General features: G+C 44.6%; 1 protein-coding gene across 2 annotated transcripts; it reads right to left on the bottom strand.

Annotated features, from left to right (window-relative positions):
• Positions 1-3,695: 3,695 nt before the first annotated feature.
• On the bottom strand, positions 3,696-6,060 carry TMSB4X (thymosin beta 4 X-linked). Of its 2 annotated transcripts, XM_026858200.1 has the most exons (4): positions 6,001-6,034; positions 5,572-5,693; positions 4,992-5,099; positions 3,696-4,023 (listed from the first exon to the last, which is right to left on the bottom strand). In XM_026858200.1, exons 3-4 carry the CDS (start codon positions 5,089-5,091, stop codon positions 3,986-3,988), a joined length of 138 nt encoding a protein of 45 aa, XP_026714001.1. In that variant the 5' UTR covers positions 5,092-5,099; positions 5,572-5,693; positions 6,001-6,034; the 3' UTR covers positions 3,696-3,985. The 2 variants fall into 2 exon arrangements, with proteins under 2 accessions (XP_026714001.1, XP_026714000.1); XM_026858199.1 differs by lacking the exon at positions 5,572-5,693 and having other exon boundaries at positions 6,001-6,060.
• Positions 6,061-12,659: the final 6,599 nt, after the last annotated feature.

The following is a 12,659-nucleotide window of genomic DNA, read 5'->3' as shown; positions in this document are numbered from 1 at the left end:
TTGGTAGGAGAGGTCTGTGCTGTGTCAGGAGCACCACCAACAGCAGAGCAGAAACACACAAAGGTGTTTCTCCAAAGCCAAGACTTCTCCAACCTTGGCCTCGCACGGGCATCTCGGCTTTCGTTGTGGTAAACCTGGCCAAAGCCGATTGCCCTCATCGCTGCAGAACCAAACCTAAAGATTTGTCGTGAGATGCCTCAGTAACCATGGGGCTAATGACCCAAATAAGAGAGAACACACAGATATAGTGGGAAAAAACCTCCACACGTGCTCTGGGACTTGGACTGTGGGATCAGCAGGATCTCCAGGGGGTTTTAGCTGGGCTCTAACTGAGACCCAGCACACACGTGCCTTTTTCTTAGGAGAGATAGGTTTAGGGTTTGTCCTCCCTGGCTTTCACTGTTATCAAATGCCTGCCTAACAAGATTTATTAAATCAATGAACTTCTGTATAATAATGACAGGAATGCAGATTTCCTCTGCTTAGCCAGGGCTTGCTGTGACTGTGCAGAGCAATTAGAGGTGACTCACAGGGGCAGGTGGACTTGGCCAGGATCCCAGGAGGGCTGGCCCTCTCTCCGGGATGCAGGGTGCAAGGTTGGCTTCACGGTAATGCCAAGAAAGCGGGTGTTTATTTGCATGTAATGATTTTTTTTTCTGTAACTGGATTAGCATGGAAGGTGTTTTTCCTTTGGAGGAGTTGCAAGGTAATGTCTCATTATGTAAGGGATCCAAACAGCAAAGGGCTGTTGATAATTGGCAAAAATATTTAAGCTTCCCACCTGGAGCTGGTTGGGTTTGCTGATGAAGTTGTCTGCAGCTCAGGTGCCCACCAGCACGGAGGCTGGGGAAGGACCATAGCTCCTGGAGTGGGTGGCTGTCAGTGAGCCTCAGCGCTGGAGGATGCTCTGCCTGGGAGTGAAGGTCAGGAGCAGGTTAACACCCAGAGAGTGTTTCCTAGGTGTGGGTAAGGTGTTTGGTTTGTCTTGTCTTGTAGCTCCCTTCCAAAGGCAGGAACAAATATTTCCTTAGTATTAATCACTGGAATGATGAAAATTCACTGTCTCAGCCTTAAATGATGAGCAGCTTCCTGGTCTGTGTTCCCAGCTTGCCCCACAGATAAGGGCTGTAATGCTCTTTGGTTAAGATAACATGGAGCCAGACCTGTCCCTGCTCTTGACAAATTTTAATCTCATGATCCAGTTCCTGGCTGAAGAGGTTTCAGGCAGCAGCAGAGAGGGGCACTTCTCAAATCGGGGTACTGTAACTACATGTTCTTAGCTTTAAGCCTCTCTTCACTGCTGATGGTGAAAGAAACAATCTCCACACCCTGCCATGAAGTCTGTTGCACCTGGGGCAGGTGGGTGAAGGGGGGAAGTTCTGGCCTTTGACCCTCAGGAGTTTTTCCTGGTGTGAATCTGCGGTGTACTCTGCTGTAGCTCAACAGCTTTTGCAGTCAGATCCAAGGGTGGGGAACTTGCTTAAAGTGTTTCTTGTCTATATTGCTTTTCCAGTGGGGTGAGATGTGGATAAAAGCCCTGAGACTTTGGGTTTAGGATGTCGGGCTTTAAATTCAAACGGCTAAATTGGGAGGAGGTTTCATGGGGGCAGAGTGAGCCCTGCAGCGGCACCAGGAGCAGCTCCAAGCCAAGTGCTTGGACAGATCTGGTAGACAATGTTCTGATCTCTTACGTCACTCCTTAGAGCCACGCTGCTAATCCCTTGTATCTGTGCAAACACAAGGGGAGAATCTCTCTGTTGTTTTCTTGCTCTGGCCAGACTTTCCTTCCCTTCCTCCTGCAAAGTGCAGACTTGAGGACGCAGCCCAGACCTTGAGTTTCTGGGAGAACTTGGAGGCACAGACACTGGCCTCTGGCTCAGTCATGCCGAAGAGGCTTTTTGTGATTTACAGTGTATTGTGCTGAGTGAGTTGGCAGATGCTCTGAACTGGCAGAGAAGGAGGTACATTGTCATGTGGAACAAAGCACTGTCTCCTGGCAAAAACAAGGAGAAAGTCGAGTCTGTGGACTTACATGCTGAGTGTGCTACGGTACTTAAAAATCATCCTGCAGAAAAGTAATGGGTAATCTGGTCGAACGGTATTAATTATATGAGTTTCCAGTAAGTGTTGTTGCTCGAAGTGCTATCTCTGAACGCTTTCTCCATGAAGGAATCATCATCAAAGCAGATATTTAAATAATGTCAAAGGCTCTTTGACCCTGAAGCGTGCGGGGGTGAGGGGAGGGCATGAGTCACAAAGAAAATAGGGCTGTTTTCCTTGTTGCTCAACCTTTCATATTCTTCACCTTTTAAATAAAAATGAGTATTAATAAATACAGCAGACCCTGAACCCCCCCCGCCCCGAGTCAGGTGCCAAGGTGAATGAGGTCCTCAAAGGAGAATGTGCAAGAAAACTTGGTCATCAAAGCAGCAGCAATGTTGAACTGATGAGTAGTGATTGAAACAGCAGTTGTGGCCCTTTGGATACCACCGACATTAATGAGGCTCTCACTGAAGTCCCTAGTCCTGCATGCCATGTGTTTTCTCTTGATCTCTTGGCCATCTCTGTTTGCTTTTTGTTGCCATCGAAAGTGGCTGTGCTGCTATTGTTTAATTGCCGTTCTGACTATTGACATTAGTCAAGTGTCAAACAGCCCTTAAGTAAATGAGAGCTTTCTCCACACCACCCCAACCATTCATTTCAGTTTTCTGAAGCCTGTAGAACTGTTTCTGCCTGACCTTATGCGGGTATAAACCCAGAATAACCCTGTTAAAGTACATAGAATTTTTTCACAGTGCAAGTAGGATCAAACAGAAGCTCCAGGGACAGCAGTTTATCTTCCCATCGTAAGCACTTGTTTTTCTAATATGATTGCAAATTAATTCCAGAGATAATGTGATACCATGTAATTGAGAGTCCCCTGAGCTGGTACCAGAGTTTTTTTGCCAATCTCTCTGCAGATCAGTGAGGATGTTATTGCACCACCAGTAACGAAGATTTAGGGAGTCCTTGATTGCTTTGAAGGTTTGTGTCCTACGCCCCTGTGCTGCTGAAGGCCTCTCTCTCATCCCAGAAAAGCACTGCAATAATAAATTTTCTTTCCTTCTCCCACCTTCCCTCAGTCCTATATTGCTTGATATTAGATGGGCTAAAGGCTACATGTGCTGCAGTTGTCCCAAGGTTGATTAGATCTTGGCAAGCTAAAGAGAGAAGAAAGCTGTGAAGGGAGTGCTGCAGCCCTTCTCCCATCTGGGATGCTAATTTGAGTATTTTCTCAGCCCAACCATCAATTTTTCATGGAAATTGTAAGTGGGTACTTGCCTCTGAGACCTCTAACCTACTGTTGGACAGGACTGAAGCAGGCCAGCAGCTTCCCATCTTATTCATGCTTGCTGCCAAGCTGAGGGTTTAAAAGCTTAGGAGCTACTAGCATACAAAATTTGCCTCTTAGACTTCCCCTGAAACACTCTTTTGAGTGACACAGGAAAAGGGAGTGAAGTCTTCGGGCTACTGCAAAGGGAGGCAGGGGGTGTCTGGGGCTGTGTGCTGGCCTGGCAGACCTGTGGGGGCCTGGGGTGACTCTTCCCAACCTGGCTGTGCTCTCCAGATGCCGTGGCAATGCAAACAGAGAGGGATGCTAGTAAGAGTTGCAGCGTAAACCCTATTTCTGCAAGGCTCAACGACAGCTGATCAGAAGAAACCTGTTTATTGTGAGGTTTAGAAAAAACAATTTTTATGCAAATTGGTTTTTTTGGCAAGTAAGGGGGTTGATACAGAATTTGAAATTACAGTTTTAAAAATACAAATACAGAATATCTTGTTTGACAAACACAAAACAAACTTCTTCCCCAGGGAACACTAAATGAGAAAATGTTTGCTAAAATAAATACTCAACAGACATGGGATGGGGGGACAAAAAAACCAAACCCAACTCGGAAGCCAAAACCCCACTGAAGAAGCAGCAGTCACATCTTCAATTTTACGCTCAGGCTGTACTTTCACTTTGCTTTTCCTGTTCGATAGCTGCCAGAAAAACAGAGGAAACAAAAATATCATCAATAAACATTATAACGATTCTGCAGGATACAGATTTCTACCATCATTCTTAAAGTCTTAAATGACAAATCCCCACTTGCTTTCTTTGGCCACCCTTGAAATGTCAACCTATTCCCCTGCACAGCTAGTAGGGTGCAGTTCATGACGTGCCAACCTCCTCTTGTTTTACAGCTTTAGCATCAGTAGGGATGATAAAATGGAAAAACAGGTATCTTACGTCGAGGGACAGTGTGTGTCCGTGGCTATCAGTACTGACATATCAAAAGTGGTTAGTGACATTCTTCTGAAGGAAACCACTCACAGTTTCTGAATGCAGAGAGATGCCATTTTCACATTGAAGTTGAATGTGAATCATAACCCTCACCTGTGCACAGCATGTGTGTGGGAGACCGTGCATGAGGAAGATTGACTGTTAGGTGAGGATGATGATGGGTTTCTCTCGCAGCTTTATTCCCAGAGAAGGGGCCTGGAGCTCTCCTGGCCGGGGCTGACAGCAGGTAACAGTGGGGGGCAGCAGCCCATCTGCTAGACAACATTAAATCCAGAACCCAGGCACCTTGGGGGGATGCTGCCAGGCCTGCCAGAGATGTGCAAGGGTTCCCCCATGGGTCTGTGCCTCCAAAGAGGCTGGTAACATGGTAATTACAAACACTTTGATCTTGTTACCTGCAACCAGCAGAAAATCTGGTCTTGCTTTTAGCAGAAGCAAGAGCAATCCCATCAGAAAGGATTTTTCAGACAAAATGCACCATCAGTTATAACTGCTCGTATCCTCGGAAGCCAAGCATAGAGTACAAGTCTTAGTATTATCCCCAGTTAAAGTCAGGCATGAGTTTGAGCCTGTAATCCTATGATTAGTATTCATTTTGCATATGAACTGCAATACAGATTGTGTCCTTGCTACTTGTAGTTCATACAGCCTCATAAACACTTACTTTCTTTAGTGGGCAATGGATTTTTCTCTCTGGTTTCCGTCTTCTTCAGCTTGGTCTTGTCAAATGTTTCAATTTCTGCAAAATCTGGTTTGTCGGACATGGTGGGTCCTGACAAAGAAAGGAAAAAAAACAGCCGTGGTTTCATTAGCTAGTGCTGTGATATCAGCCATCTGCAAAGCATTTTCTGCTCGGAAGAAAAAATATGAAAATACCATAAAAACGTTTATTCAACCCCCCCCCACAAATCTAACACCTCAATCTGGGACCTCTCCCTGAGGCTTGGCTCTTTCAGAGCAAAAGACGAAAGGCATAAATAGAATTTTATCTAGATGGAATTTCTAAAAATCATATTTTGCACATGGAAACGAGAATATCTCAGTAAAGACAAGACAATGCATTAATTGCCAGTAATCCATGGTGCCTCCTAACGTAAACCTCTCTTTCGAGAAATGCTGCTAACCAGAAAGTCTACGATAAACCCCCAAATCCAGTACGAACAAAGAGCTTAAATTATGATTTTTGTTTTAACTAATAGGATTTGTCTTTAATTCTGAGCACCCTGTCCTGAGTGCATACATACCCCCGTATCTGGATGAGCTGCTTGGACACTTGTGCTTAACAATAGAAGACCGGTTCCCCCAGCCCTTTGTTTGCTCTCACACTCAATATCCCAGTCACAGGCTCAATAGGTTTGATTACACCCTGTTATAAGAGAAAACCACAAAGCACACCGGCATTCGACACTTCACCTGTCAAAACTTCCCTAATCCAATTACTGTTTTGAATAGAAATTCAAGTTAAAATCCAGCCTGGGTGTTATTCCCCTGATTTCAGTGGAGTTCCCCATCAAGGCAAGGTTTGGCCCGGAGATGGCTGATATAATTCAATTTTTTTCCTTCCTGAAGATAAACAAATTTCATTGCTATCTGCACTGAAACAACAGAAATAAATATTCACAGGAAAAAAAAAAATCAAAAAATGAAAAGCTACTAAAACCACATGGCATTACCGTCTGGCTGCTCTCTCCTCAGCTGCTTGGTGGCCGTCTGAGGCAGTGTGAGTTGAAAAAGGTCAGGGTAATCCCTCCTCTCCTCTCCTCTCCTCCCCCCCGCCCGAGCCCATCGCTATTAATATTGATTAGTTTAGTGCTGGGATTGCTCAGTGTTTAGGGAGAGGACAGATTGCTGTTGCAGAAAGTGCACGAGGGAGGGAAATGGGAAAACTGACATGGAAAACTGCCAAAATACATCTTGATTTTTTTTTCCTTTTTTTTTTTTTTTTTCTCCTCGCTTACCAAGACAATAATATTTAAGTTTCCCTTCCTGCCCTTCTTTTACAATGCTGAGGCTTAGAGTTAAGGTGAGGTTTGAAGTTCATTTAAGGGCTGATGCTGCAGTTTGTGGGGAGTCTTTAGGTGAATTCAGCAACGTCCCTGGGGATCATCCGCCACCCGCCCAGGCTGGCAGAAGCATGTGCTCAGGGGGGCTCTAAGCACAGCTGTGGCACGACTGCCTCAACTGAGGGCCACGTCTGAGATAGGCACGGGCTGGGCACCGCGCTGCGGCCAGGAATGTGTCCTGAAAGGAAAAGCAACGGATCTTTCATTCCTTCCCATTTTGGTGGCTCCAGACCCACGGGCTGGTGCCTCCCTCAGCCTGACGGTGCTTGGCTCTGCCCGCCAGCCCGGGCAGCTGCCCACAGCCGACCTTCCTGCCTTGCTTTGCAAGAAGCCGTGTTTGCCCATCCCGCTCGCGTGGCTGTTCCCTGCACTCCCCCATGCCGATGGCGTGGACCACGCCGGGCTCATGCGCAGGGAACCCCTTCAGTTGCAGTGAAAGGAGAATGCGCTGTAGGTGCCAAGTGATGGAATTCAGAAAAACCTTTAAAATGGCTATTAGCTCGTGCCTGTATTTGCAAGACACATTTTGTATTGGGTGTGGGCGCTACCTATAGCCACCTCCTAGAGCTGCTGCTGTTGAGAGCTGTGGACATCCCTGTGGCTCTGACACGGCTCCAGCTGTGCAGCACAAAATGACTTGGGGAATCTTTTTTCAAAGCCCTTGAGTTTGGGAGGGAAGGGCTGTGCATATCCTCCTACATGCTGGCGTGAATTTCCTCTGGTGTAACTTTGGATGTCTCCATTTGAATCACTTGTCTAGACTCCATGATAGTCAATACGGAGGTAACTAACTTGGGATAAATTAATTGTGCCCTAGGAGTATCTGGGTTTCTCTGCTGGCTATAAGGGGAGCCTGGACAGTGAGCTCAGGGAGACAGAGATTTCTCACAGCTGATTGAGAGCCCTGGGAAGGTGCTGTGGATCCTTCTGTTGGCATAACAGGCTTAGATAGAGAGGGTTTGAGTCTGGCACGTGTGCACGGAGAAAACGGTTTTAATGTGTTTAAACGTGTTTTAAGGACAACTTCTTCCCATGGTTGTTTAAATTAAAATAATAAAGAGGTTTGCGGTTGGACTAGATGATTTTAAAGGTCTTTTCCAACCTAAACGATTCTGTGAAATGCAGCGAAAATGAGTATTTTTCCTCATCAGCATTCATAAACAGTGGTTCCTTTTCACTCAGTGATTCTCTCCTTTATCCCTCCTGTTTTCTGTATCTTCAGAGATTGCAGGGGTTGCTGCAGGCCCTGGCAAACTCCAGTCCAAGATCACTTCTTCTCTGTAGCCATGTCTGCGGTGTTTGAGGTAAAAGAGAATGGAGTACTGTCGTGGTGGAAAAACCTGCATAATGTTGCTCAGCTGGAGCTCCAAAGAGATGGTCTGGGTCCCACTGAGCTCAGCCCTGTGTAAACCTGGCTCTGCTGCTTCTGGACCTAAGATTGTCCTGGCAGCATCATAGCTCCAGTTTTGTTATGCTAAAAGCTCAGTTGACTTGTGCAGGCTGGCTCCGTTACCTCTGCGTCTGCACTGACTGTTCACCCAAAAGCAGTGTGTGTGCATACCAGTCATACTTGGTGTCAGGACTCGGTTCCCTTGCTTCCATCCCATTAGTCCAACCAATTGTCAAAAATAGAAAGCTGTGTTCTTGACCAAAACCCCCTGGGAATAAACAGGAAGGCGGCCACTGGGTGAATATTCCATGTAAGCCGTAGCTCAGGTTTGGCACTGAACAGTCTCAGTGTTTGTTTAAAGAGTCCATTAATCTCTTCTTGTTAGGCTGGACACCAGATTTAGAAGATCAGAAGGTCAGAAAAGACTTTAAAACACAATCTGAAGGATTTTTTTTTAATTTGGGAAGTTCATGAGTTTCAGTTTTTTAAATATTTGTCCATTTTTACAACTAACAATTGGAATTCTTATTATGAAGAGAGATTACAAGGGCAAAACCTCTTAAACTTTTAATTTTAAGTTTAATTGTCTCGGATGTAGTGAGTAAATGAAGTGTTCAGGACAGCAAAGCAAAAGAATCTCTCTCCTGGCTTTCTGTGTACAGTCACAAGCTCAGACCCTATCATCCACAGCAGAGCTCATTTTTTTCTAAATATGCTAAGACAGGGTGGGCAAACTTTGTTTTTCACCACCACCATTTTGATCGCCTGATTTATTGGCAGACTTCATATTCAAAGCAGTTTGGGATACATTGTGTAGGTTTTTAGGCTGAAGATGACCAGGTTAATATTGGGTAGGGTTTCTGAGGAAGGTGCAATAGTGTTAGTCCACGTAACATAACGATGAGAAAGTTGAAATCAGTAGATATTCATCTCCATAACGAACATCTTGACCATTGCATAAAGGCCCTGTCAAGTTTCTGTGGCTTGTAAGTACAGTACTGTGGTCAAACACAGCTCGTGTTGGATTCAAGGCTCATGTTTACATACTGTGTGCAGGACAGAGAGCCATAGGTAGTTCTCGTATGGAAAGTTTGGAGTTTGGCCTGAGGGCATTGCACAGTGTGTTGAGCCTGGTCATGGGAGGGAAAGATGGGTAGGTAGTATTTTACTCAGGTGCCTTTTACTTTCTCTGGGAACTGAAATATTCTTGCTGTACGAGCAGCACAGCATTTTTTTGACAGGTTTTTAACGGCAGCATTTCAGAGTCACCACCTTCAGTAAGGAGAACATGGCATTTGCCCGGCCTTGGGATGACTGTGGTAGCAATGAACCACAGCGGTCGGTGGGGTGCAGAGAGGCAGCTGGGTGATCCAGCATACAGAAGTGAGAAAAACCAGCAAGCCAGTGGAGCCAGCAAACTATAGCATCTTTACAGATCCTGGAGATTTAAAGTATGTAAAGCCGTTTTGCTATGGCTGCGTCTGAAAAGCTGCCTCAGATACAATGGAAATTGCCTTTTTTTTTTTTTTTTTCCAGTCTGCTGCCAAAGGATGAAGGGCTGAGTCAAACCTGCCAGGACTGACACCTCTGATACCAGTGAGTCACTCGCCACTGACAGCATTAAACCGTGCCTGGCAGCGTAAGCGACCGAGTGTCTGTCAAGACACCCACAGAGAAACAGGGGAAAACAAATACTTGCTACCAGGATGCAGTAATAGGTGAGAGGAAATGTTTATAGGGAGCTCAAATGCAAAGGAAAAATTCGGAAGGGAGTCTGAAGAGTGAGGCTGGGAGGCTTGAAGCCTGCTGCCATGCGTTTTTTTCCCTTGGCTGTTGTCACTTGGAAGCAGCGAGCCCAGCCTGCGCGGGGCTGGGGCTGCAGGGACATACAGATATGTGTAAGGGCTACAGCCTTCCATGGGCCGGGGGGATGCTGTGCTTGTGTTTGGCACTAGAGGTGCTCTGGAAACGTTTCATGGAGACGAGTGGGCAACTGGAAGAAGAAGGGTTTTCTTTGGTTCAACAGGGGGAATCAGATCGCATCTATTTCTATACGGAGCTGAGGAGGGACAAAGCACCCTAATGCGAGCAGCCGGTTAGAGGAACAGACGCTCGAGCAGATCAGTGTCTGTAGCCGAGCCAATAAGCTGACACAACTGATTTTATAATCACATTAGTGCTGTCTCGAAATAACACACCCACTCAAATATAACAGTGATTTCATTTTCAAAATGTTGTGGTATTTTTGGTGCTAAAGGTAGAGGAGTAATTTTTCAAGGTCAAAAGCTGGGCTGGAATCTGCAAGCACCCCAATTCCTTTAGGTCCCTATGAGCATTGAGCACCTTCCAGTAAGGTAGCAGGATTGGGTGTGTTGTAAGCTATCCTTAGAAGGTTTCCCGTCCTTAGGGGGAAAAAAAAAAAAAAAGACTACAGCTTCACTGAAAGGGTTTTCTTAGTTCTCTTTGTGCCTTTTGTTCCGTCTTGCTGCCAAAAAAAATATCCATGTTTGGGAACGGAGACAGGTTCCCAGGCTAAGAGACAATGAATCCTGGGGGTGTAAGGAAGGCAATGATCTCTCTTTGGCAGAGTGTCTGCTGTAATGCTGCACTGCTAGGGTGTAAATACTCAATACTTGTCTTCTACTGTATGTTTTAGCATTAGCTAAGGTATTTCATTTTCCTTATCGAGACCACTGAACCTGAAGGGTAGGTATGTACAGAGGATGAGGGGAGAGGAGAGGCTAGTTCTAGATAGTCCTTCTGCTTGGGCTAGTTTTTCCAGATAGTCCTTCTGCTTGGGCTATTTTTTCCAACCCCGTGTTTTTCAAATTGCCCTGAAGTTTAGATGGTCTATACTAGGAGTCCCATCACAGCAAAGAGCAAAAAGAGAAAACATAAGCTAGTGGGAGTGGAGATTTCCTCTCTCTCTTTTTTTTTGGTCTTATAAAACTTGGTATGGGGGTGAATTTTTAAAAGTTTAACCAGATGGCGATTCTTGCAACGGAACTTTCTTGAGGACTGACCCAAAAGTGTGTCTTCCAGCATAAAGTACTTGGCTTCGGCCCGGCCTTTTCTAGCAAAATGCAGCAACACATGCATGCATTATTAAAGGAAAAAAAAAATTAATAAAAAATATCCATGCACATGCTTCTCTCCCAAAGACAGGGTGGGGAAAGAAGCATGTGATGTATTAGTCACATTAGTTAATATGCTATAGAGCACATGACAGTTCATGATGAATGCTGGTCTAGACACACTAGTTTAGCGTGACTTCCAGTCTTTACTAACAGTCTTGTTTTTATCTCTCTCCTTTCTGTCTCTGGACAGAATATCTCTTGCAAGCAGCAGCTCTTAGGTAAAAAGTAAGACAGAGAAGTCTTGGGTGAGTGTTGGGAGTGTGCTCAAACGTGGCTCTTCTGTGTGCAGCTGGCTGCTCTGGAATGAAACAACCTGCTGTTGGATTTCTCACTCTCTTTGTTTTAAACAAAAAGAAAATCACCATTCCTTATGAAGATTAAATTGTGGCACCCAGCGTGCAGCAAATAGATAATCCAAGATAAGATAATAAAATCTAGAGATCTACTAACTTGATATTAACTTCAGATTTTCTTTTTGTCCAGTGCAAAAAGGACAATAGGTGGCTCTGTCATTATAACCCGTGTTGTGCTGGGGTAGACACAGAGGAGTGGTATCCTTGACTTCTGGGACATGGGGTTATGGATGTAGATTTGATGGGTGCTTAACCAGCACTTCTCTTTGTGCTGTCAAATCATTCCATTTTCAATAGCCTGGGACCTCCTGGCAGTTTAAGTAGGTTTTATGTTTTGGGGAAAACAAAGATAAACCCTGAAGTTTTTCAGCTGCTTAAGCAAATGAGTCTGCTGAAGCAGAGGAACAAACTAGGCAGCCAAGTATCTTTTCTAGCTGATCTCCGTGAGCGATTTCCAGGATAAAAACTTGTATTTCTACTTGAAGGGATTCATACATCATCTTTTTAAAAAATAATTTTCCAATTTCATAAGCTTGTTACACAGAGTAAGCCAAACACATAGGTATTACGTACTGTGTACAAGGTCAACAATTATGTAAGAAAGTGGTGATCAGTTAATTCCACATCTGTTAACTTCTGCCTGTTCTAATGAAAGCTGCAAGTATGTTATGTTAAATGCTGTTTTTCTTCTCTAAAATGTAAAAAAAAAAAAAAAAAAAAAAAAAAAAAAAAAAAAAAAAAGAGATTATTTTCCTCTCACGACATCAGAAGTGAGCAGCTACCTCTTCAGAACCCAGCTGAACCAGAATGTTTTCAGTGACTACTTGTATGGCTTTTTTGTTGCATATATATATATATATATATATATATAAAGTGCAGAAATCAGTTGCAGTCTTATTAAGGCTGTGTCTTCACAACAGGGTTAATCTGAGCTCTGTGCACTCCAGCTGGCTCCTCTGGAGTTAGGATACTTTGAGTGTGAGTGACCACACCATGGAAAAACATGGGAGCAGCAGAGAGCGATTGTGTTGGCAGCAGATAAATTGTGCTAACTTGAACTGTAGCCTTTCCCCAGCTCAAGGTAAAAGCACCACGGCAGCTCAAGCATAAATCCTTGTGAGTGCAAAGGACAGGAATTCAAAAGGGACGGGGGCATTCAAGCTTTAATTCAAGTTAACTTTTAAGTAGAGACTAGCTTTAGGGGATGAGTTCATGTCTGTCCCAAGCTGGTGAATGCAGAGAAAAGCAAATAGGAATTAAAAACTGAAAGTGTGCAATATTGTAATTTTCGCTTGTCTGATGCATACATTGAATGATTTTTCCCTTTGGATGAATACTAGCTTGCATAAAATTCAAATAACTCAGCTGTCTACAGATGGGGGGGGGGGG

The sequence above is a fragment of the Athene cunicularia genome (assembly GCF_003259725.1).
Source record: "Athene cunicularia isolate RWA chromosome 13 unlocalized genomic scaffold, athCun1 chr13_part1, whole genome shotgun sequence".
Lineage (NCBI taxonomy): Eukaryota > Metazoa > Chordata > Aves > Strigiformes > Strigidae > Athene > Athene cunicularia.
The sequence above is the reverse complement of the archived record's forward strand: the minus strand, read 5'-3'. Positions and strand labels throughout refer to the sequence as shown.